The 22349-nt window shown below is 35.7% G+C and overlaps 1 protein-coding gene across 4 annotated transcripts in view; it reads right to left on the bottom strand.

Annotated features, from left to right (window-relative positions):
• RNPC3 (RNA binding region (RNP1, RRM) containing 3) overlaps positions 1 to 22349 on the bottom strand; it is a 34888-nt gene that overhangs the window by 3724 nt on the left and 8815 nt on the right. For 2 of the 4 annotated variants that reach the window (XM_060026372.1, XM_060026365.1), the window contains 7 exons: positions 22236 to 22304; positions 19059 to 19201; positions 16146 to 16271; positions 13311 to 13462; positions 11199 to 11360; positions 2395 to 2489; positions 2248 to 2306 (listed from right to left, as the gene is read on the bottom strand). In XM_060026372.1, coding sequence (XP_059882355.1) covers positions 2248 to 2306; positions 2395 to 2489; positions 11199 to 11360; positions 13311 to 13462; positions 16146 to 16271; positions 19059 to 19201; positions 22236 to 22304 — 806 coding nt within the window. The remainder of the gene's footprint in view (positions 1 to 2247; positions 2307 to 2394; positions 2490 to 11198; positions 11361 to 13310; positions 13463 to 16145; positions 16272 to 19058; positions 19202 to 22235; positions 22305 to 22349) is intronic. The other 2 variants (XM_060026380.1, XM_060026389.1) reach the window with 2 other exon arrangements.

The raw sequence follows: 22349 nt of genomic DNA, 5'->3' as shown, positions 1-22349 counted from the left end.
ACTCAAAGAATTGTCAAAGAATTCTGACGAAGTCAATGGGAATGCATTGAACAATTTAAAAATTTGCTATTTCAGAATAAAAATGACTATACTATCTGATTAGCACATTACTCAGGCTTTCTAAAATTGTATTTTATATTCTGTTCTAAAATTGATTCTGTAAGTAGGTAATACTTACAGAATTATTTTGATGATGTGCTTATCTTTTTTTAGCTGTTATAAATATATGGAATTTAAAAATTATATTACTAGCAACTATAAAAGCACAGTTTTTCTTTCATATCTCTATTTTTAAACAGTTTTATTCAGCCAACTTAATACTACTGATATTTACTCAATTAAAAAAAACAACTATACGACCAAGAATAAAAGGGCTGACAGGAACTATGGAAAAGTAACCTGGAATTTCAGAGTAGGAAGGGACTTCACTGATCATGTAGTCAAAAACCCCATTTTACAGATGATGTGTAGAGACGGAGTGACTTCTTCAAGGTCACACCGATCGCTAAACTTAAAGCCAAAAACACAAACCAGAATTTGTATTCCAAGTGTAGTCTTCTATTCTCCTACTGTATTCATTTTTCAACATTTTGGGGGAGGAAACTATACTCAAAACTACTTAAAAAAACAGACTAACTTATAACTAAAGTACTGCCTACCATTTAGTCTATGAGACTAGCAAAAGCATATAAAGAATGTTTAAAGTATCAAAAAATGCAGGTAAATTCCTTTTTAACGAATTCACATGACTAGTCCCACAGGAGACAATTATCAATTTATCATTTTGATGTGTACAGCTTTCTCAATATAGAATTTTCTCTTCCCTTCAAATTCCAATGGCAGGCAATACTGGAAATAGAAAGTATATACATGATATATATATATGTGCGCACATATATATATACACAGACACAATACATATACTTATATATATCTATGTGACACATACATATATTTATATATATACACACACACACACATATTATCTATTTTTAAATTTTTTCCCCTTACAATCATGATTCAAAGGCGGCAACGAGAAAAAGGGCCAGTATTTTGCATGGCCAGCAACACAAACTTTTGGTATCCTGATAAGATATATCTGTCACTAATGAATATAATATGGACATGGTTGTTAAGACATGGTGCTCACTGTGCATGCCTATATAAAAAGGTACATAGCCCAGATAAGACTTTAAAAATATTAGTTTCGGGCTTCCCTGGTGGCGCAGTGGTTGGGAGTCCGCCTGCTGATGCAGGGGACATGGGTTCGTGCCCCGGTCCGGGAGGATCCCACATGCGGCGGAGCGGCTGGGCCCGTGAGCCATGGACGCTGGGTCTGCGCGTCCGGAGCCTGTGCTCCACGACGGGAGAGGCCACGACAGTGAGAGGCCCGCGTACCGCCAAGAAAAAAAAATTTAGTTTCACATGAAAATTAAAGCAAAATTAACTACAGTCATTTCTCTAATTTACCTCCATTCAAAAGTCTCTCTCCTTATCTTTTCTAATTTTCTTTACTTCTAATTTATATGGCCAAGGTCTTACATACTTTAGAGTTAACCAATTATAAAATTTTAAAGAATGAAATTCTAACTCCAAACATTAGCTTTTATATCATTTACAAATCATATCCTCTCTTTTGCACTCATAAAACTGGAAGCCTTCCCAACTGAACGAAGAGAAGTTACTGCCATGGTAAGAATCTAAAAAACTCTGCCTGACTGCTATATATTCCTGGATGAGTCATTAAAATGCTAGTTTTCAAAATGTAATCTTTGGACCAGCAGCTTAGTCATCATCCATACACATTTTAGAAACACAAATTCATGGGCCCTATCTCAACCTGGAATATCAGTCTAGGGATAGATCAAGGACATGGTTTTAATAAGCTCTTACACAGGTTAAAGTTTGAGAACCACTGCTTTAGAGCTAGGGATTGAGGCCTGTTTCTATAAATAATGCTTTACTGGAACACAGCCATTAACATTCATTTATGTATTGTTTACAGCTGCTTTAATGCCACAAAGACAAAACTGAGTAGTTGCAACAGACACCATAATATTTTAGTATAAAAATATTAAATTTTTACTGTCAATTTAAAAAGATGTTTGCTGACTCTTGCTCTAGATGTCTAAAAGATAAGAGCAATTTCTTCATATAATTTTAATCTCTAAAGGGGAAATGTTTACAAAAGGGCTAATTTCTAACATTAAAAACAAAACACAATTTGAGAATATACATGACACTTACATTATGCGTTGTGTTTCTGACGAAAAGTCAACGTATCTTCCAAAAATAAATTTAAGGTCCTAGAATTTCAACAAGGAAAAGACTAATAAGGAAAGCCAGGGGAAAAACATGTAAAATAATAAAACCAATTTATAAATTTCAACTTACCTTTTCTTGAACTTGTTTAGCTAAATTCTTTACATAAATTCTACAGTTTGGTTCACCAGGTTCATAACTTCTAAAAACTGAAAGTGTTTCCATTTCTTATATAAAAACAAAACAAGGATATAAAATTAAGACAGTTTCATCAATTTTTCAAAGAAAAAGTATAGTGGCATTCAAATATATCTGTTAAATAGACAAAATAAGCATTAAGAAAATGTTAAAACCATACAAATTAATGGCAATGTTACTAATGGGATAAAAATACCCATTAAAAATCTAAAGTAGTAATATGACAAAAAGTTTAAAACTTTCAGGCATCTAGAATAACTAAAATTTATCCAATAAAATATTTCTGTTAATACTCTGTAAAGCTTAACTGTAAGATCAGTTACTTTATTAAAAAAACTAAAGCAAATAAAGATGCTACCAAATATTTGTGTAATTATTTTGCTTAAAGTCAATCTCCCAAACTACCAGCACCAATATATTCAAATGTAAAAATAAAGTACTCATATGTAATAATCAAGTATTTCAGGCAAACTGTGGCTTATGAATCTCTATACAGCTACTCCTATTTAGTGACAATAACCATCTTTCCTGACAACTAGATGTTCTAGGCAAAAATATGTCAGTTGGAAGTCTGTTTCCATTATGGGAAAAATTATAATGTGTTACATGTCAATCTAAAACCCCTAAATATTCTCCTAAAATATACTAAAACAAGAAAACTCCATTAAGAAGTAAAAAACTATCACATTAGAATATAAAATTCATAAACACAGGCTTTTAATCACCAAATAGTTAAAACTATTTTTTTTTTTTGACAAATAATTGCTCTGCATACATCTCAGACACAGTACTGTGTTGGTCTATCAGCTGTATCCAGAATACAGAATTCCAGACTGTGGGCCACACTGATTTAACATGTCATATAAGTTTCAGGAATGAAAACATTCTTCCAAATAAATATAGACTGGAAACATTATACTGAGAGATACTTTTCCTCCGTATAAAGTATGAGTACTAAAAACCAAAAGTGGTGATTAAAAACATTAACTGGAGGGTGTTCTGAAGATGGCGGAAGAGTAAGCCACGGTGATCATCTTCCTCCCCACAGATATACCAGAAATACATCTACACGTGGAACAACTCCTACAGAACACCTACTGAATGCTGGCAGAAGACCTCAGACCTCCCAAAAGGCAAGAAACTCCCCACGTACCTGGGTAGGGCAAAAGAAAAAAAGAAAAAACAGAGACAAAAGAATAGGGACGGCACCTGCACCAGTGGGAGGGAGCTGTGAAGGAGGAAACGTTTCCACACACTAGGAAGCCCCTTCGCGGGTGGAAACTGTGGATGGCGGAGGGGGGAACTTCGGAGCCGCGGAGGACAGCACAGCAACAGAGGTGCGGAGGGCAAAGCGGGGAGATTCCCGCACAGAGGATCGGTGCCGACCGGCACTCACCAGCCCGAGAGGCTTGTCTGCTCACCCGCCGGGACGGGCAGGGCTGCGAGCTGAGGCTCGGGCTTTGGTCAGAGCACCGGGAGAGGACTGGGGTTGGCTGCGTGAACACAGCTTCAAGGGGTTAGTGCACCACGGCTAGCCGGGAGGGAGTCCAGGAAAAGGTCTGGAGCTGCCAAAGAGGCAAGATACTTTTTCTTCCCTCTTTGTTTCCTGGTGCGCGAGGAGAGCGGATTAAGAACGCTGCTTAAAGAAACGCCAGAGAGCCACGGCTAAATGCGCGGACCCCAGAGACGGGTGCAAGCTGCGGCTAAAAGCGCGGACCCCAGAGATGGGCATGAGACGCTAAGGCAGCTGCTGCCGCCACCAAGGTACCTGTGTGCAAGCACAGGTCACTATCCACGCCCCTCTTCCGGGGAGCCTGTGCAGCCCGCCACAGCCAGGTTCCCAGGATCCAGGGACAACTTCCCCATAAGAACGCACGGTGGGCCTCAGGCTGGTGCAACGTCATGCCGGCCTCTGCCGCCGCAGGCTCGCCCCGCAATCTGCACCCCTCCTTCCCCCCGGCCTGAGTGAGCCAGAGCCCCCGAATCAGCGGCTCCTTTAACCCCGTCGTGTCTGAGCGAAGAACAGACGCCCTCCGGCGACCTACACACAGAGGCGGGGCCAAATCCAAACCTGAGCCCCGGGAGCTGTGACAACAAAGAAGAGAAAGGGAAATCTCTCCCAGCAGCCTCAGAAGCAGCAGATTAAAGCTCCACAATCAACTTGATGTACCCTGCATCTGTGGGATACATGAATAGACAACGAATCATCCCAAATTGAGGAGGTGGACTTTGAGAGCAAGATTTATGATTTTTTCCCCTTTTCCTCTTTTTGTGAGTGTGTATCTGTATAGCTTTGCTTCCACCATTTGTCCTAGGGTTCTATCCATCCGTTGTTTTTTTTTTTTAATTTTTTTTCTTAATAATGAATTTTAATAACTTTATTTTAGTTTACTTTAACCTTTCTTTTCTTTTCTTTTCCTTCCTTCCTTCCCTCCCTCCCTCCATCCCTCCCTACCTCCATCCCTCCCTACCTCCCTCCCTCCTTTAGACAACGAATCATCCCAAATTGAGGAGGTGGACTTTGAGAGCAAGATTTATGATTCTTTCCTTTTCCTCTTTCTGTGTGTATGTGTATGCTTCTGTGTGAGATTTTGTCTGTATAGCTTTGCTTCCACCATTTGTCCTAAGGTTCTAGCCATCCGTTTTTTTGTTTTAATTTTTTTCTTAATAATTATTTTTTAATTTAATAACTTTATTATATTTTACTTTAATTTTACTTTATCTTCTTTTTTCCTTCCTTCCCTCCTTCCTTCCTTCCTCCCACCATCCCTCCCTCCCTCCCTTTCTTTCTTTCCTTCCTTTTCTTTCCTTCCTCCCTCTCTCCCTTCCTTCCCTCCTCCCTCCCTCCCTCTCTCACTCTCTCTCTCTCTTTCTTTCTTTCTTCCTAATTCTACTAATTCTTACTCTCTACTTTTTCTCCCTTTTATTCTGAGCCATGCAGATGAAAGACTCTTGGTGCTGCAGCCAGGAGTCAGTGCTGTGCCTCTGAGGTGGGAGAGACAACTTCAGGACGCTGGTCAACAAGAGACCTCCCACCTCCACATAGTACCAAAAGGTGGAAATCTCCCAGAGATCTCCATCTCAACACCAGCGTCCAGCTTCACTCAACGACCAGCAAGCTACAGTGCTGGACACCCTAAGTCAAACAACTAGCAAGAAAGGAACACAACCCCACCCATTAGCAGAGAGGCTGCCTAAAATCATAATAAGGCCACAGACACTTCAAAACACACCAACAGACGTGGATCTGCCCACCAGAGAGACAAGATCCAGCCTCATCCACCAGAACACAGGCACTAGTCCCCTCCACCAGGAAGCCTACACAACCCACTGAACCAACCTTAGCCACTGGGGACAGACATCAAAAACAACAGGAACTACGAACATGCAGCCTCCAAAAAGGAGACCCCAAACACAGTAAGATAAGCAAAATGAGAAGTCAGAAAAACACACAGCAGATGAAGGAGCAAGATAAAAATGCATCAGACGTAACAAATGAAAAGGAAATAGGCAGTCTACCTGAAAAAGAATTCAGAATAATGATAGTAAAGATGATCCAAAATCTTGGAAATAGAATAGACAAAATGCAAGAAACATTTAACAAGGACCTAGAAGAACTAAAGATGAAACAAACAATGATGAACAACACAATAAATGAAATGAAAAATACTCTAGATGGGATCAATAGCAGAATAACTGAGGCAGAAGAAAGGATAAGTGACCTGGAAGATAAAATAGTGGAAATAACTACTGCAGAGCAGAATAAAGAAAAAAGAATGAAAAGAACTGAGGACAGACTCAGAGACTTCTGGGACAATATTAAATGCACCAACATTCGAATTATAGGGGTTCCAGAAGAAGAGAAAAAGAAAGGGACTGAGAAAATATTTGAAGAGATTATAGTTGAAAACTTCCCTAATATAGGAAAGGAAATAGTCAATCAAGTCCAGGAAGCACAGAGAGTCCCATACAGGATAAATCCAAGGAGAAATACGCCAAGACACATATTAATCAAACTGTCAAAAATTAAATAGAAAGCATATTAAAAGCAGCAAGGGAAAACCAACAAATAACACACAAGGGAATCCCCATAAGGTTAACAGCTGGTATCTCAGCAGAAACTCTGCAAGCCAGAAGGGAGTGGCAGGACATACGGAAAGTGACGAAGGAGAAAAACCTGCAACCAAGATTACTCTACCCAGCAAGGATCTCATTCAGATTTGATGGAGAAATTAAAACCTTTACAGACAAGCAAAAGCTGAGAGAGTTCAGCACCACCAAACCAGCTTTACAACAAACGCTAAAGGAACTTCTGTAGACAAGAAACACAAGAGAAGGAAAAGACCTACAATAACGAACTCAAAACAATTTAGAAAATGGGAACAGAAACAAACATATCGATAATTACCTTAAATGTAAATGGACTAAACGCTCCCACCAAAAAACACAGATTGGCTGAATGGATACAAAAACAAGACCCATATATATGCTGTCTACAAGAGACCCACTTCAGACCTAGAGACACATACAGATTGAAAGTAAGGGGATGGAAAAAGATATTCCATGCAAATGGAAACCAAAAGAAAGCTGGAGTAGCAATTCTCATATCAGACAAAATAGACTTTAAAATAAAGTCTATTAGAAGAAACAAAGAAGGACACTACATAATGATCAAGGGATCGATCCAAGAAGAAGATATAACAATTGTAAATATTTATGCACCCAACATAGGAGCACCTCAATACATAAGGCAAATACTAACAGCCATAAAAGGGAAAATCGACAGTAACACATTCACAGTAGGGGATTTTAACACCCCACTTTCACCAATGGACAGATCATCCAAAATGAAAATAAATAAGGAAACACAAGCTTTAAATGATACATTAAACAAGATGGACTTAATTGATATTTATAGGACACTCTATCCAAAAACAACAGAATACACATTTTTTTCAAGTGCTCATGGAACATTCTCCAGGATAGATCATATCTTGGGTCACAAATCAAGCCTTGCCAAATTTAAGAAAATTGAAATTGTATCAAGTATCTTTTCCAACCACAACGCCATAAGACTAGATATCAATTACAGGAAAAGATCTGTAAAAAATACAAACACATGGAGGCTAAACAATACACTACTTAATAATGAGGTGATCACTGAAGAAATCAAAGAGGAAATAAAAAGTACCTAGGAACAAATGACAATGGAGACACGACGAACCAAAACCTATGGGATGCAGCAAAAGCAGTTCTAAGAGGGAAGTTTATAGCAATACAAGCCCACCTTAAGAAACAGGAAACATCTCGAATAAACAACCTAGCCTTGCACCTAAAGGAATCAGACAAAGAACAAACAAAACCCAAAGTTAGCAGAAGGAAAGAAATCATAAAAGTCAGATCAGAAATAAATGAAAAAGAAATGAAGGAAACAATAGCAAAGATCAATAAAACTAAAAGCTGGTTCTTTGAGAAGATAAACAAAATAGATAAATCATTAGCCAGACTCATCAAGAAAAAAGGGAGAAGACTCAAATCAATAGAATTAGGAATGAAAAAGGAGAAGTAACAACTGACACTGCAGAAATACAAAAGATCATGAGAGATTACTACAAGCAACTCCATGCCAATAAAATGGACAACCTGGAAGAAATAGACAAATTCTTAGAAATGCACAACCTGACAAGACTGAATCAGGAAGAAATAGAAAATATGAACAGATCAATCACAAGCACTGAAATTGAAACTGTGATTAAAACTCTTCCAACGAACAAAAGCCCAGGACCAGATGGCTTCACAGGTGAATTCTATCAAACATTTAGAGAACAGCTAACACCTATTCTTCTCAAACTCTTCCAAAATATAGCAGAGGGAGGGACACTCCCAAATTCATTCTACGAGGCCACCATCACCTTGATACCAAAACCAGACAAGGATGTCATAAAGAAAGAAAACTACAGGCCAATATCACTGATGAACATAGATGCAAAAATCCTCAACAAAATACTAGCAAACAGAATCCAACAGCACATTAAAAGGATCATACACCATGATCAAGTGGGGTTTATTCCAGGAATGCAAGGATTCTTCAATATACGCAAATCAATCAATGTGATAAACCATATTAACAAATTGAAGGAGAAAAAACATATGATCATCTCAATAGATGCAGAGAAAGCTTTTGACAGAATTCAACACCCATTTATGATAAAAACCCTGCAGAAAGTAGGCATAGAGGGAACTTTCCTCAACATAATAAAGGCCATATATGACAAACCCACAGCCAACATCATCCTCAATGGTGAAAAACTGAAAGCATTTCCACTAAGATCAGGAACAAAACAATGTTGCCCACTTTCACCACTCTTACTCAATATAGTTTTGGAAGTTTTAGCCACAGCAATCAGAGAAGAAAAGGAAATAAAAGGAATCCAAATCGGAAAAGAAGAAGTAAAGCTGTCACTGTTTGCAGATGACATGATACTATACATAAAGAACCCTAAAGATGCTATCAGAAAACTACTAGACCTAATCAATGAATTTGGTAAAGTTGCAGGATACAAAATTAATGCACAGAAACCTCTTGCGTTCCTATACACTAATGTTGAAAAATCTGAAAGTGAAATCAAGAAAACATTCCCATTTACCACTGCGACAAAAAGAATAAAATACCTAGGAATAAACCTACCTAAGGAGACAAAAGACCTATATGCAGAAAATTATATGACACTGATGAAAGAAATTAAAGATGATATAAATAGATGGAGAGATATACCATGTTCTTGGATTGGAAGATCAACATTGTGAAAATGACTCTACTACACAAAGCAATCTACAGATTCAATGCAATCCCTATCAAACTACCACTGGCATTTTCCACAGAACTAGAACAAAAAATTTCACAATTTGTATGGAAACACAGAAGACCCCGAATAGCCAAAGGAATCTTGAGAACGAAAAACGGAGCTGGAGGAATCAGGGTCCCTGACTTCAGACTATACTACAAAGCTACAGTAATCAAGACAGTATGGTCCTGGCACAAAAACAGAAAGATAGATCAATGGAACAGGATAGAAAGCCCAGAGATGAATCCACGCACATAAGGTCACCTTATCTTTGATAAAGGAGGGAGGAATGTACAATGGAGAAAGGACAGCTTCTTTAATAGGTGGTGCTGGGAAAACTGGACAGGTACATGTAAAAGTATGAGATTAGATCACTCCCTAACACCATACACAAAAATTAGCTCAAAATGGATTAAAGACCTAAATATAAGGCCAGAAACTATCAAACTCTTAGAGGGAAACATAGGCAGAACACTCTATGACATAAATCACAGCAAGATCCTTTCTGACCCACCTCCTAGAGTAATGGAAATAAAAACAAAAATAAATGGGACCTAATGAAACTTCAACGCTTTTGCACAGCAAAGGAAACCATAAACAAGACCAAAAGACAACCCTCAGAATGGGAGAAAATATTTGCAAATGAAGCAACTGACAAAGGATTAATTTCCAAAATTTACAAGCAGCTCATGCAGCTCAATAACAAAAAAACAAACAACCCAATCCAAAAATGGGCAGAAGACCTAAATAGACATTTCTCCAAAGAAGATATACAGACTGCCAGCAAACACATGAAAGAATGCTCAACATCATTAATCATTAGGGAAATGCAAATCAAAACTACAATGAGATATCATCTCACACCAGTCAGAATGGCCATCATCAAAAAATCTAGAAACAATAAATGCTGGAGAGGGTGTGGAGAAAAGGGAACACTCCTGCACTGCTGGTGGGAATGTGAATTGGTACAGCCACTATGGAGAACAATATGGAGGTTCCTTAAAAAACTACAAATAGAACTACCATATGACCCAGCAATCCCACTACTGGGCATATACCCTGAGAAAACCATAATTCAAAAAGAGTCATGTACCAAAATGTTCATTGCAGCTCTATTTACAATAGCCCGGAGATGGAAACAACCTAAGTGCCCATCATCGGATGAATGGATAAAGAAGATGTGGCACACATATACAATGGAATATTACTTAGCCATAAAAAGAAATGAAATTGAGCTATTTGTAATGAGGTGGATAGACCTAGAGTCTGTCATACAGAATGAAGTCAGTCAGAATGAAAAAGACAAATACTGTATGCTAACACATATATATGGAATTTAAGAGAAAAAAAAATGTCATGAAGAACCTAGGGGTAAGACAGGAATAAAGACACAGACCTACTGGAGAACGGACTTGAGGATATGGGGAGGGGGAAGGGTGAGCTGTGACAAAGCGAGAGAGAGGCATGGACATATATACACTACAAAACGTAAGGTAGATAGCTAGTGGGAAGCAGCCACATAGCACAGTGATATCAGCTCGGTGCTTTGTGACCGCCTGGAGGGGTGGGATAGGGAGGGTGGGAGAGAGGAAGATGCAAGAGGGAAGAGATATGGGAACATATGTATATGTATAACTGATTCACTTTGTTATAAAGCAGAAACTTACACACCACTGTAAAGCAATTATACCCCAATAAAGATGTTAAAAAATAAATAAAAAAATAAAAAATACATGTATAGACAAAAAACAAACAAACAAAAACATTAACTGGAGAGATGTTTTGAAGCATGTGCTTTGAATAAAGTAAACAACATGAAGAGATTTGGTTTGCTTCTGAAGGGCCAAATAAATGTAAAATGGAATAAATGCTCATTTATTTCATGAAAATTACCTTCTCTAGAAATTCTGCCCTTTTCCAACTCCCTTCTAGAAATACATTCTGATGGCATTTCATCAGAGTCTTCTTTAATCTCCTCTGCGATGCTCAAATTTGGTTTTGGGAAGATTTTTCCAAATCCTATATTGGATGCATCAACTTCAGAAGCAGGTAAGTCTAAGAGTTAACATTGACATCAGCCATTAAAAATCCCTCCCTTCAAAACAGTTTTTCTTTTCCATTTTTAATTTTTAAGATATATTCTAGCACTAAAACTCTTTGGTGTTTTTCTCAATACTCTGAAACAAGGATAAGCAAACTTTTTCTATAAAGGTTCAAACAGTAAATACTTTAGGCTTTGCAGGCCATATGGTTTCTATCATGACTACTCAACTCTGCCACTAGAACATGAAAATCATAAAAGAAGACATTTCCATTTGAGGGTACTAAAAAAACATCCATTATACTTCCCACCAGGGAAAAAAAAAGGAGCCAATCCTAATCAAAGTCAGGAAAAAGAAGTATTTGCACACTTAATTATTCAATTAGGAAAATTAAAAACCATTATAAATTTTAAATTTACAACATAGCAACATAATGGATTGCATTCAGAAAACATGAATCTTAGCTTCAGCAAAAATTAAACTGACTTGAGGGAGAGGGTTGGGAAGGACAGGATTAAACATTCAGTAGAAAAATTCCAGTTATACTACCTAAAAAAACAAACAAAACCCTAAAAAAGCTCTGAAAATGATGCAAATAACATGCCATGTTTAGGATTATAAAAGTCTCCTCATAACATAGAAAAGCCATCGTCCCAACAGACCTCCTGTGGTCTGAAGGCATCAGTAAGAAAAAACACTTTTAAAACTGTTTTTACTGTTAATTCAGCATTACTCTATGTTGATGCAGAATGGGACAATTGTCCCCACCTCACAAAGGTCTAAGTCCTTGAGTAAATTAAACTTAAAAAAATAAAAATTTGTGTCAAGGGGTGACTAGTCATGAGATAAGAAAGAAAACCATACAAAAATATAAATACTGAAACAAACAAAAAAGGAGCTATCTGAAAAGGCAATGCATTCTCACTAACCATCAGAGAGACAGGAATTAAAACCAGTTACAGTTTATCATGCAGTACATTTGCAATACTTATTAGAATTCTATCCTATATTCACACAAGTGCTCAAAGATACATGTACAAAAATGTAAATTCCAGAATTTGCTGTAATAATAAAGAAAATGGAAACAACCTCAACTTCTATAATAGAGTATAATTAAATAAAGATTGTTATAACTATACTATGGAGTGCTATGCAGCCATAAAAACATAACCCATGATGGCTACTTAAAAAAAGAAGGGAAAAAAAATGTTTATACACAAGTGTAGGATAAGATCTGGAAGGACTATTTTCATACCGAATTATTAACAATGGTTATCTCTAAGTATTGGGATAGGGAACAGTGGGGTTTGAGGTGTTAACATTTTAAAACTTTATATGCTCCTGTTTTGATTATATTTTCTATAAGCTGGTATTATTTCTGAAATTTAAAAATTAAAGAACAAGGAAATGCCACTGTAGTATAAGATCAAATTAATGTTTAAAATAAGCAGAAAAAAAATCTGTAATTTCAATACATTATCTTCAAACTTAACGAATAGTATCTTGTAAATAAGCTTCCATGTCTTTTGGATTAAAAAAAAAATTTACATGAAATCTACAACTCAAAAAATAATCACACTGTTTGTTTTCCTAACCAATAATACAACTGTACTAATAAAACCAGAGCATCACATATAATAAGCAATGAAAAAACAGATCAATACAAGAAACTCTTTTATCATATTTTTAGTGTAAACATCAGCAAAAATGAGAGTAAGCCTCACCCTAGAGTTCATTACTAGCAAAAGGTAACTGTGACAATCTTACCACTAAGCTCCAATTTTAGTTATATAAAAAAGTTTAAAATGGATAGTATTCTAAGACACTAACAAAGACCTAATTGCATATTTTAAATATATTCACAAATACTAAAAAAACAGAAACATATAAAATTTAATTTTAATACAAAAAAAAACTGAGAAGAATTTTTACATAGCATGTTAAAGAACTAGAATACACTTACCAAAATTTTGTTCTTCACAATTTTGTTCTTTTTCTAAATCTTTCTTAAATGCAGCTGACATGTCGGTAGATATATGGAATTCGATTTTTTTATTACCTACAGGTTGTGGTTGGTCAAATACATCCGAAGGTAACAACACTGGATGTAAACTGCTGTTTACAAACAATCACAGCATTACTTTGTAATTGCAAATAAAATTTTGAGTAAAACATTTCATATTTACTTTAAATTTAAAAAGCTAACACTGATAAAACACACTATAGGCATTGAACAAAGTAACTTACATTTAACTTCAATAAATCCTAACAAATGTTCTCATATAGGTATTATTAAATTCCTAGTTTAGACAGATAAGGAGTTTGAGGCTAAAGGGTGTTAAGAAATTGCATAAAGTCACTCAGTAAATGACAGAGATAGGACTTTAGGACTATTGATTCTAAACTTCAGGATATTTACCAATAAGCAAAAAAGTTCATTCTATGTTTAATGTAAGCATTTTATGCACTGTATTCTATATACTATATATAATAAACCTATGCAGGTCAATGCAGTAGCCACAAGCCACACGTGGCTAATAAGCATCTGAAATGTTGCTGTACTTATGCTCTAAGTACAAAATATACGCCAGAGTTTAACAACTTTGTGTGAAAAAAGAAATATAAAACGTTTTAATAACGTTTTATATTAATTATATGTTAAAATAACATTTCAGATATAATCAGTTGGATAAAATATATTATTAAAATTAATTTTATCTTTTAATGTGGCTATTGGAAAATTTAATTGGTTCACATTACAGCTGACCCTTGAACAACTTAGGGGTTAAGGGCCCCAACCCTGCAGCAGTTGAAAAGCTGTATATAACTTCATCAGCCTTCCATATCCATGGTTCCTCTATATCTGTGGATCCATATCTAGGGATTCAACCAACCTCAAATCATGTAGTACTGTAGTATTTATTTAGAAAAAGTCTGCATATAAGTGGACCCACACAGTTCAAACCCGTGCTGTTGAAGGGTCAACTGTATTAATTTTTAATTGTTTGGTGCTGCTACAGATCAAAAGCATGGGACTGTGGTGTCAAACCATACATAGGTGGGAAATATGCATCATATTATGTATACTTAACATGAAATAATAATTTTAAAAAACCCAAAGACCCATTCCTTTAAAAATGTAAAAAGATCATTTTAACAAACTTCTTCCTCTATTTATAAAGTTACTTACAAGTTCAAGGGAAATTTACATTGTAGAAAAGCTGAATGAAATTAAAATTGCAATTAATGGCAATTTTCATCTGATTAAGATATTAAAATACATAGAATTGCATGGCAAAAAGGCAAGTAAAATTTCTGCCATAATTTCAAAGAAAATTTATTAAGTAAAATGTCAGATAATCGGTGAAAAAGGAAAAAAAGGACAGTGTATTTCAAACTAAATACACAGTAATAAATACTATTTCACTGGCAATTTCTCTACTCTAACTGAAAGTTTAAGACATAGTCAGAAGTTAATTTATACCTAATAAAATTCTCTCGTACCCATAGCCCTGACCATCACCCAACATCTACATAGTTTTCCTGGAAAATTTATTACAAGGTGACAAAATCTGAAAGAAATTCTTAATTGTTTTTAATATCAGTGGCATTACAATGGCTCCCTCAATGTATTCAAACACCATAACTTAACATTTAAGGCAGATCTCTCCACATCCTTCCAGCTTTCCCTTTCATCATTTCTATTCCTACGCACCAAATTTTCCTACCTCTGGAAACTCACTTTTTCATTCACACTGGATATCTCTTCCCTGCCTAAGTTTTGCCTCTCATCCTTCAAGCCCAGCTCAAATGTCTCCTCTCTCTTAAAGTCTTTCCAGATTTCCTGACTGGCTGTGACATTTCCTTCCTCACAATACTTCATTCTTAATTACATCTTCTTCTTATGTCATTTATTATAATTGCTAATGCAACAGTCATCTGTGCATATGGCTTACTTACCCATAAGACTATTAACTCACTGTTTGAAAAGATAGCATTGAGCTTTGGAAGAGTGATCCAAACCCCATAATATTTAGCAGAGAACGTATCACATATTTGATAAATATTTAAAGGTGGGTCCTGTGTGCTAAGTCATGTGAACTTTTACCAGGTAGGGTACTTCGAAGTAAAAAAAATGTTTGATATCAGGTAGTGGAGTTAGGAGAAATTAACAAAATTTCATATAAACACATTGGTGATGGATGCCATCATCAAAACTGTGAATGCAGGAGGAGAAAGAGATAATGAAAGTAAATGAATTTTGTTTTGGATAATACCTTAAGTGCCTACAAGACACTCTGAGTATGCAAATAGGAAGCTGGAAATGAAGATTTTAGATCTCAGGAGGTTAAATCTAGAGATGGAGATTTGGAATCTATTAGCTGCAACAGGTGAACCATAAAAAAATTAATGATATTAATAAGGAGTATAAATATATGAACAGAAAATGACAATGGACAGGAGTATATGGAATCCAGTATTTAAAAAAAAAGCAAGTGAGTAAGAGAAAGTCACAAAAGAAAAAAGTAGGAAGGAAGAGAGGAAGTAAGATGAGAAATAAAAAAAGAGAATGTAAAATTAAGGGTGGACAATTTTGAAACCTGGGGTAGTCAATAGTATCAAATGCTGGTCAACTTTGAGAATTAGGGATACTTGTGAATTTGGCAAATAAGCAGTCACTGGTAAACCAGTGGACTGATGAAATAAAAGTCAGAGTGAGGTATGATTTGAGTTAAGCAATCAGACAAAGTACATACAAAACCCTTATCCAAAACAAAACAATCCAAAACAAAATTACCCGTGTGAAGCAGATGATGGTATATTCAACATATCCTTTATTTTTCTCTTTTTTCTCACGTGGTGCTGCTTTATTGTTTTTGGTCTTTTGGGCTGAAGATTTGCTAGTTCCATTAGTTTGGTCATTCTACATTGGAGGAAAGAAAAGTAGAAAAGATTTCTTTGTGTAGAAGCATAGCTAGCCACAACTGCTTTTGTTAAACAAATTTGTATTGAGCTTATAAATTATAAAATGATTTACATGGCATAAGTATAATTTCTAAGCCATCAAATAAGATATAATCAATCTGACAAAAGCTCAAGTTACAAATCTCCTTGCTCAACTTTCACCTTTGTTTGAATAAATTTGGAATTTCCTTAATTGCAATTTTTAAAGATATGTTTTACTAAAAAAATTATTAGTTACCCAAATGACTGAACTTTGATGCCAAAAAGTTAAACAAAATACACTAAATATAATCTCTGTAACTTTATTGCTCTTTTCTTGACTAATATTCAAAAGACCTTACGAACGTAGTAAAATTATTTTGATTCATATTCTAATTATTAAAGAGAACTGGACTTAAGTACTTTTACTTAAAAATATTTTGTACATAATTGTTGGAAAGCATCATTATATAAAAAAGATACTTGAGAACAGTTTTCAAATACTATACTCTGAAGTAGCTTAATCAATCAAGGGGTGACAATTGATACCTTATACAAAGCTTATCTCCATTATGGTTATGAATAATATTTAGAATAGATCTTGTCTAGGCTTTCTTGGATCTTCCACAGGATCAGATATAGTGCTTCCACAGAGCAAGTTCAAAAACCACTAGTCACAGCTCTACTTCTCCAGAGTTAAGTTTGCGAAATTTGAAAGCAAAACAAGCACAGTAAAATGTAGTGAAGAAGAATTTGGTTAAAATAAGTTTTAAACCTTTTTTCCTTAAGCGAGGAAAAATGAAAACATGTTATAAATTTTTAAAGCCTCTTAACAATCACAGTTTACCAAAACTTTTATGAATAAATCCAGTTATACAAAATATATGTCTATATTCATAGATTGCTCACCCAAAGTATACTAAGGCTCTACACAGTGCAAGGCATATGTTAAGTAACTAATCAATAGACATCTGCTGACAAATACATAGTGGCATATTTTATAATATTTCCAGAAGATAACAGAGAAGCATGAAACCAGAGGTTAGTTCATGCAAAGGCTTTGTTCTCATGACTCAAGATGAATTAGCAGAATTCCTCACTACATCCCTAAATGGAAACCTAAATAAACAAAAACAAAAATGGTTTTAGCTAGCCTATTAAAGCATTTCTCATTACTATCATTATTTTTATAAAGAAAATAAAATTTACAGGTTAAGTAATTAGCCCATTGCAATGTTCTACATTCTTTATTTAACAAGTTAGTCTATTAAGAACTGCCAGCCTTCCTTATTGTCTCTATTCAAGACAGATACTCTATTCACTCCTATTTTAGTAGTTCCAACATAACTCCTTCCTTAAGAAAGAGAAAATATATGGAGCCACTACTCAAGTGGATGTTGCCTCAGTAATAATCAAATTGCTGCTGATTACTTGTATATGTTGCTTAGATTCTCTGCTTGGATTTTGACTCCTGTCAACCACTCCTTCTGTATCTGGTTGCTTCTGTGCATATCTGCCTAAGATTCCCATCATTGGCCTACACAGGTATTTTAGGCTAGGGGTTGACAAATTACAGCCAAAGGACCAAATCTAGTCAGTGTCTGTTTTTCTTAAATAAAAAGTTTTATTGGAAGATAGCAACATCCAATTATTTAGGTATCATCTATGGCTGCTTTCCACTACAACAGAACTCTTTGGCTCTATACAGAAAATGTTTAGCAATTCCTGTTTTAGGCTATGCTGTGGATTATATACCTGAATATTATTAACAATTTACTGCTCTTTGCCAGAATCTTTAAACAAAATATATGTAGATCATCAAGAATAACTAATAAAAGAATAATTCATTTGCAGTAATTTTTGTGAATGTTTTTGTATAAAATCCTATAGAATTGCTCTAGAAATTATTCTGAGGTGAATAAAGTCCAGGGGAATAAGCTGACAAAAACAGAAATACAACTTAATTTTGTTCTGTAAAGTCTCCACAAACACTGAATTAGTAAATAATGGATCACTGCCCCTAGGGCACTGATGTTCCTGCAAGCATGTGCTCACATCAGTTGATCAATACATACCTAGTTTTACGCGTGTTTCTGTTTAAGAACACCTTATTTAATATATATTGTTGATTCATTAACATTGAACTCACAGTCAATAGTGCTATAACTCAGGCCTGAACAAAGTTTATCTAACACACAGCATTTTCTCCATAAAGCACATCACAACCTTCCTGATCTTGGATACACTAGACAGCACTTCAACACTATGCTTGGAGACCATTTTAAACAGCAAAATCAACAACAAACAGCACAAAAATGTGCAAAACATGGTACAAATAGACAGTGAAAAAGACACTTGTTTACGGTATGAGAGCTGAAGCAAGAAGGCAGAATGTCACCTTGTTCTACCTCATCTAGGAATGTGCATGTCAAGAGACTCAAATTTTTCACCATTCTGCACATGCTGTCTTCAGAAGACCATAAAAGCACTGTAATTATTGATGCTGAAGTCATAAATAAATAAAGGATCAACTGTATACCATAATCATCAATCCAAAAAATTACTCATAATACAAAAATGTTCCCGTAAGTCTTGATATCTAGTTTCAGGTCTTAATCTATAGCATGATGGGGAGTTGGGGATGGACAAATTCTAAAGACCCCGAATTATGAAAAAGTGTATGCAAAACTTAAGAAGAGCAAGAGAATCTCTCTCCCATATTCTATGTTTCTTAGAATCTAAACAAATATTATTTGACATTGCAAACCTTTGACGGTCTTCATCATCACTGCTTTCATATTCTGATTCTTTACTAGATAACTCCTCATCCTCATCTGGCAAAGGAGGTTCCTCCGGTGGCTGAGGAGATGCAGGTGGAAGAGGAGCATGTAGTGGCATATAGTCCTCATACTAATTAAAAGAACAAAGCAAAAATACTATGGTAATCTATGATGTTTAGAAAACCATTTCCATTCAGATACATGATTCTCACATCTCTCTACCTCATGATTTTCTTCTACACATTCAACATATATTGATGAAATACTTGTCTTAGCAGCCTTTAGCTGATCACAAAACTTGTTTCTTCTTTCTTGGCACTTAGCTGGACTAAATTTCCAAACCTCCTTTGCAGTTAGATTTCCCCTGAATTTTAGTCAATGAAATGTTAGCATAAAAAACTCCCACACATATAATTCTCTCTTTCTTCTTGATCTGCAGGCTGCATGGTGATGTCCTCACCAACTTGGGAATGCAAATAATGAAGATAACTTATCTTTTAAGTGACTCAGTAAAGGAGAACACCATTCTACCCTACTTTTGGAATGAACTTGGCACGAGCAAAAAATAACTTGTATTGTGTTAAATTACTAAGATTTGAGTTTTATTTGTTAATAGCAGCTAGCATAATCTTTGCAATGTGCCAGGAATTGAGGTGTTGGGGTTATAAAGAAAAATTATGCAGCTAATAGTATACACATTAGAAAAGCAACCAATACACAATACAAAAGCAAATTTTCTATTTAAATGTTAGCTCTCGGGCTTCCCTGGTGGCGCAGTGGTTGAGAGTCTGCCTGTGGATGCAGGGGACGTGGGTTCCTGCCCCAGTCCAGGAAGATCCCACATGCTGCGGAGCGGCTAGGCCCGTGAGCCATGGCCGCTGAGCCTGCACGTCCGGAGCCTGTGCTCCGCAACGGGAGAGGCCACAGCAGTGAGAGGCCTGCGTACCACAAAAAAAAAAAAAAAAAAAAGTACTAAGGGTACATATATATATAATGGAATATTACTCAGCCATTAAAAAAGAACGATGTAATGCCATTTGCAGCAACATGGATGGACCCAGAGACTGTCATACTGAGTGAAGGTAAGTCAGAGAAAGATAAATATCATATGGTATCACTTATAAGTGGAATCTAAAAAAATGTTAGAAATGAATTTATTTACAAAACAGAAAGAGTCACAGATGTAGAAAACAAATTTATCACCAACAGGGGGGAAGTGATAAATTGGGAGATTGGGGTTGACATATACACACTACTATATATAAAATTGATAACTAATAAGAACCTATTGTATAGTACAGGAAACTCAATACTCTGTAATGGCCTATATGGGAAAAGAATCTAAAGAAGAGTGGATATATGCATATGTATAACTGATTCACTTTGTTGTATACACCTGAAACTAACACAACATTGTAAATCAACTATACTCCAATTAATAAAAAATAAATAAATAAAAAAGTACTAAGAGTACTATAGCAAAATATTAGGTTGGCCAAAAGGTTCGTTCGTTTTTTTCCGTAAGATGGCTCTATTAGCGGTTAGCTGTCTTTAACTTCATTTGAAACCATTTTGTTTGTGACAGCTTGTCATATCAACGTACATTTAAAAAAAAAATATATCAAAACTGGTGAATTTTTGTGTGGCCATTTTAATATCGATGGAAGAAAAAAAGCAACATTTTCAGCATATTATATTTTATTATTTCAAGAAAGGTAAAAACGCAACTGAAATGCAAAAAAAGATTTGTGCAATGTACGGAGAAGGTGCTGTGACTGGTCAAATGTGTCAAAAGTGGTTTGCAAAGTTTTGCTGGACGATGCTCCATAGTCGGATAGACCAGTTGACGTTGACAGCAATCAAATCGAGACATTAATTGAGAACAATCAATGTCATAGCACGCGGGAAGTAGCCGACATACCCCAAATATCCAAATCGGGCAATGAAAATCATCTGCACCAGCTTGGTTATGTTAATCGCATTGATGTTTCGGTTCCACCTAAGTTCAGTGAAAAAAAATCCTTCTTGATCATATCTCCGCATGCGATTCTCTACTTAAACGTAATGAAATCGTTCCGTTTTAAAAACAAATTGTGATGGGCAATGAAAAGTGGATACTGTACCATAATGTGGAACGAAAGAGATCGTGGGGCAAGCAAAATGAACCACCACCAACTATACCAAAGGCCGGTTTTCATCCAAAGAAGGTGATGCTGTATATATGGTGGGATTGGAAGGGAGTCCTCTATCATGAGCTCCTTCCAGAAAACCAAATGATTAATTCCAACAAGTACTGCTCCCAGTTAGACCAACTGAAAGCAGCACTTGACGAAAAGCACCCGAAATTAGTCAACAGAAAATGCATAACCTTCTATCAGGATAACGCAAGACCACATGTTTCTTTGATGACCAGGCAAAAACTATTACAGCTTGGCTGGGAAGTTCTGATTCATCTACCGTATTCACCAGACATTGCACCTTCAATTTCCATTTATTTTGGTCTTTACAAAATTCTCTTAATGGAAAAAATTTCAATTCCCTGGAAGACTGTAAAAGGCATCTGGAACAAACAGTTCTCTGCTCAAAAAGATAAAAAGTTTTGGGAAGATGGAATTATGAAGTTGCCTGAAATATGGCAGAAGGTAGTGGAACAAAACGGTAAATACACTGTTCAATAAAGTTCTTGGTGAAAATGAAAAATGTGTCTTTTATTTTACTTAAAAATTGAAGGCACTTTTTGGCCAACCCAATAATAACTAAAATTATTCAAGAGCAGACATAGCCTACCATTGAAATTATTGATAGATCTGCACAGTAAATTCTAATAAAAATTCATCAACCTTTTAAATAAAACCAGAAAGATAGAAATTCTAGACAATTCAGTATGTTAAATGTAACTGTCCTATAGGATAGCACAACATCCTAGGTCAAAGGCCTGAACAACAACACTGGCAGAAATGATGCATAAATTAAAGCATCTCTTTAATGTTCTGGCTTTCTCCCACTTTCAATTCTCCACTGGACTATTATTATGTTAACTTTACACTTGTTCATTTTCAATACACATTAGAGGTCACTGACACAACATTTGTAAAATTTAGCCTCAATAATTTCACCTCAAGAAGAGAAATTTTGAATCTTGAAAATTCTAAGAGCTTTCTTACCATGGGAGGCCTTGCAGTAATTGGTCCAAAAGGTGTGGGCAAATTCATTTTATTCATAAGATGAAGCACCTTAATAAAAGTGGTAAAACATTTAAAATAAAATAGAAAAATGAT

This window comes from Delphinus delphis, chromosome 1 (assembly GCF_949987515.2).
Source record: "Delphinus delphis chromosome 1, mDelDel1.2, whole genome shotgun sequence".
NCBI classification, from domain to species: Eukaryota; Metazoa; Chordata; class Mammalia; order Artiodactyla; family Delphinidae; genus Delphinus; species Delphinus delphis.
Note: the sequence above shows the minus strand (reverse complement) of the source record. Positions and strands in the feature narration are given on the sequence as shown.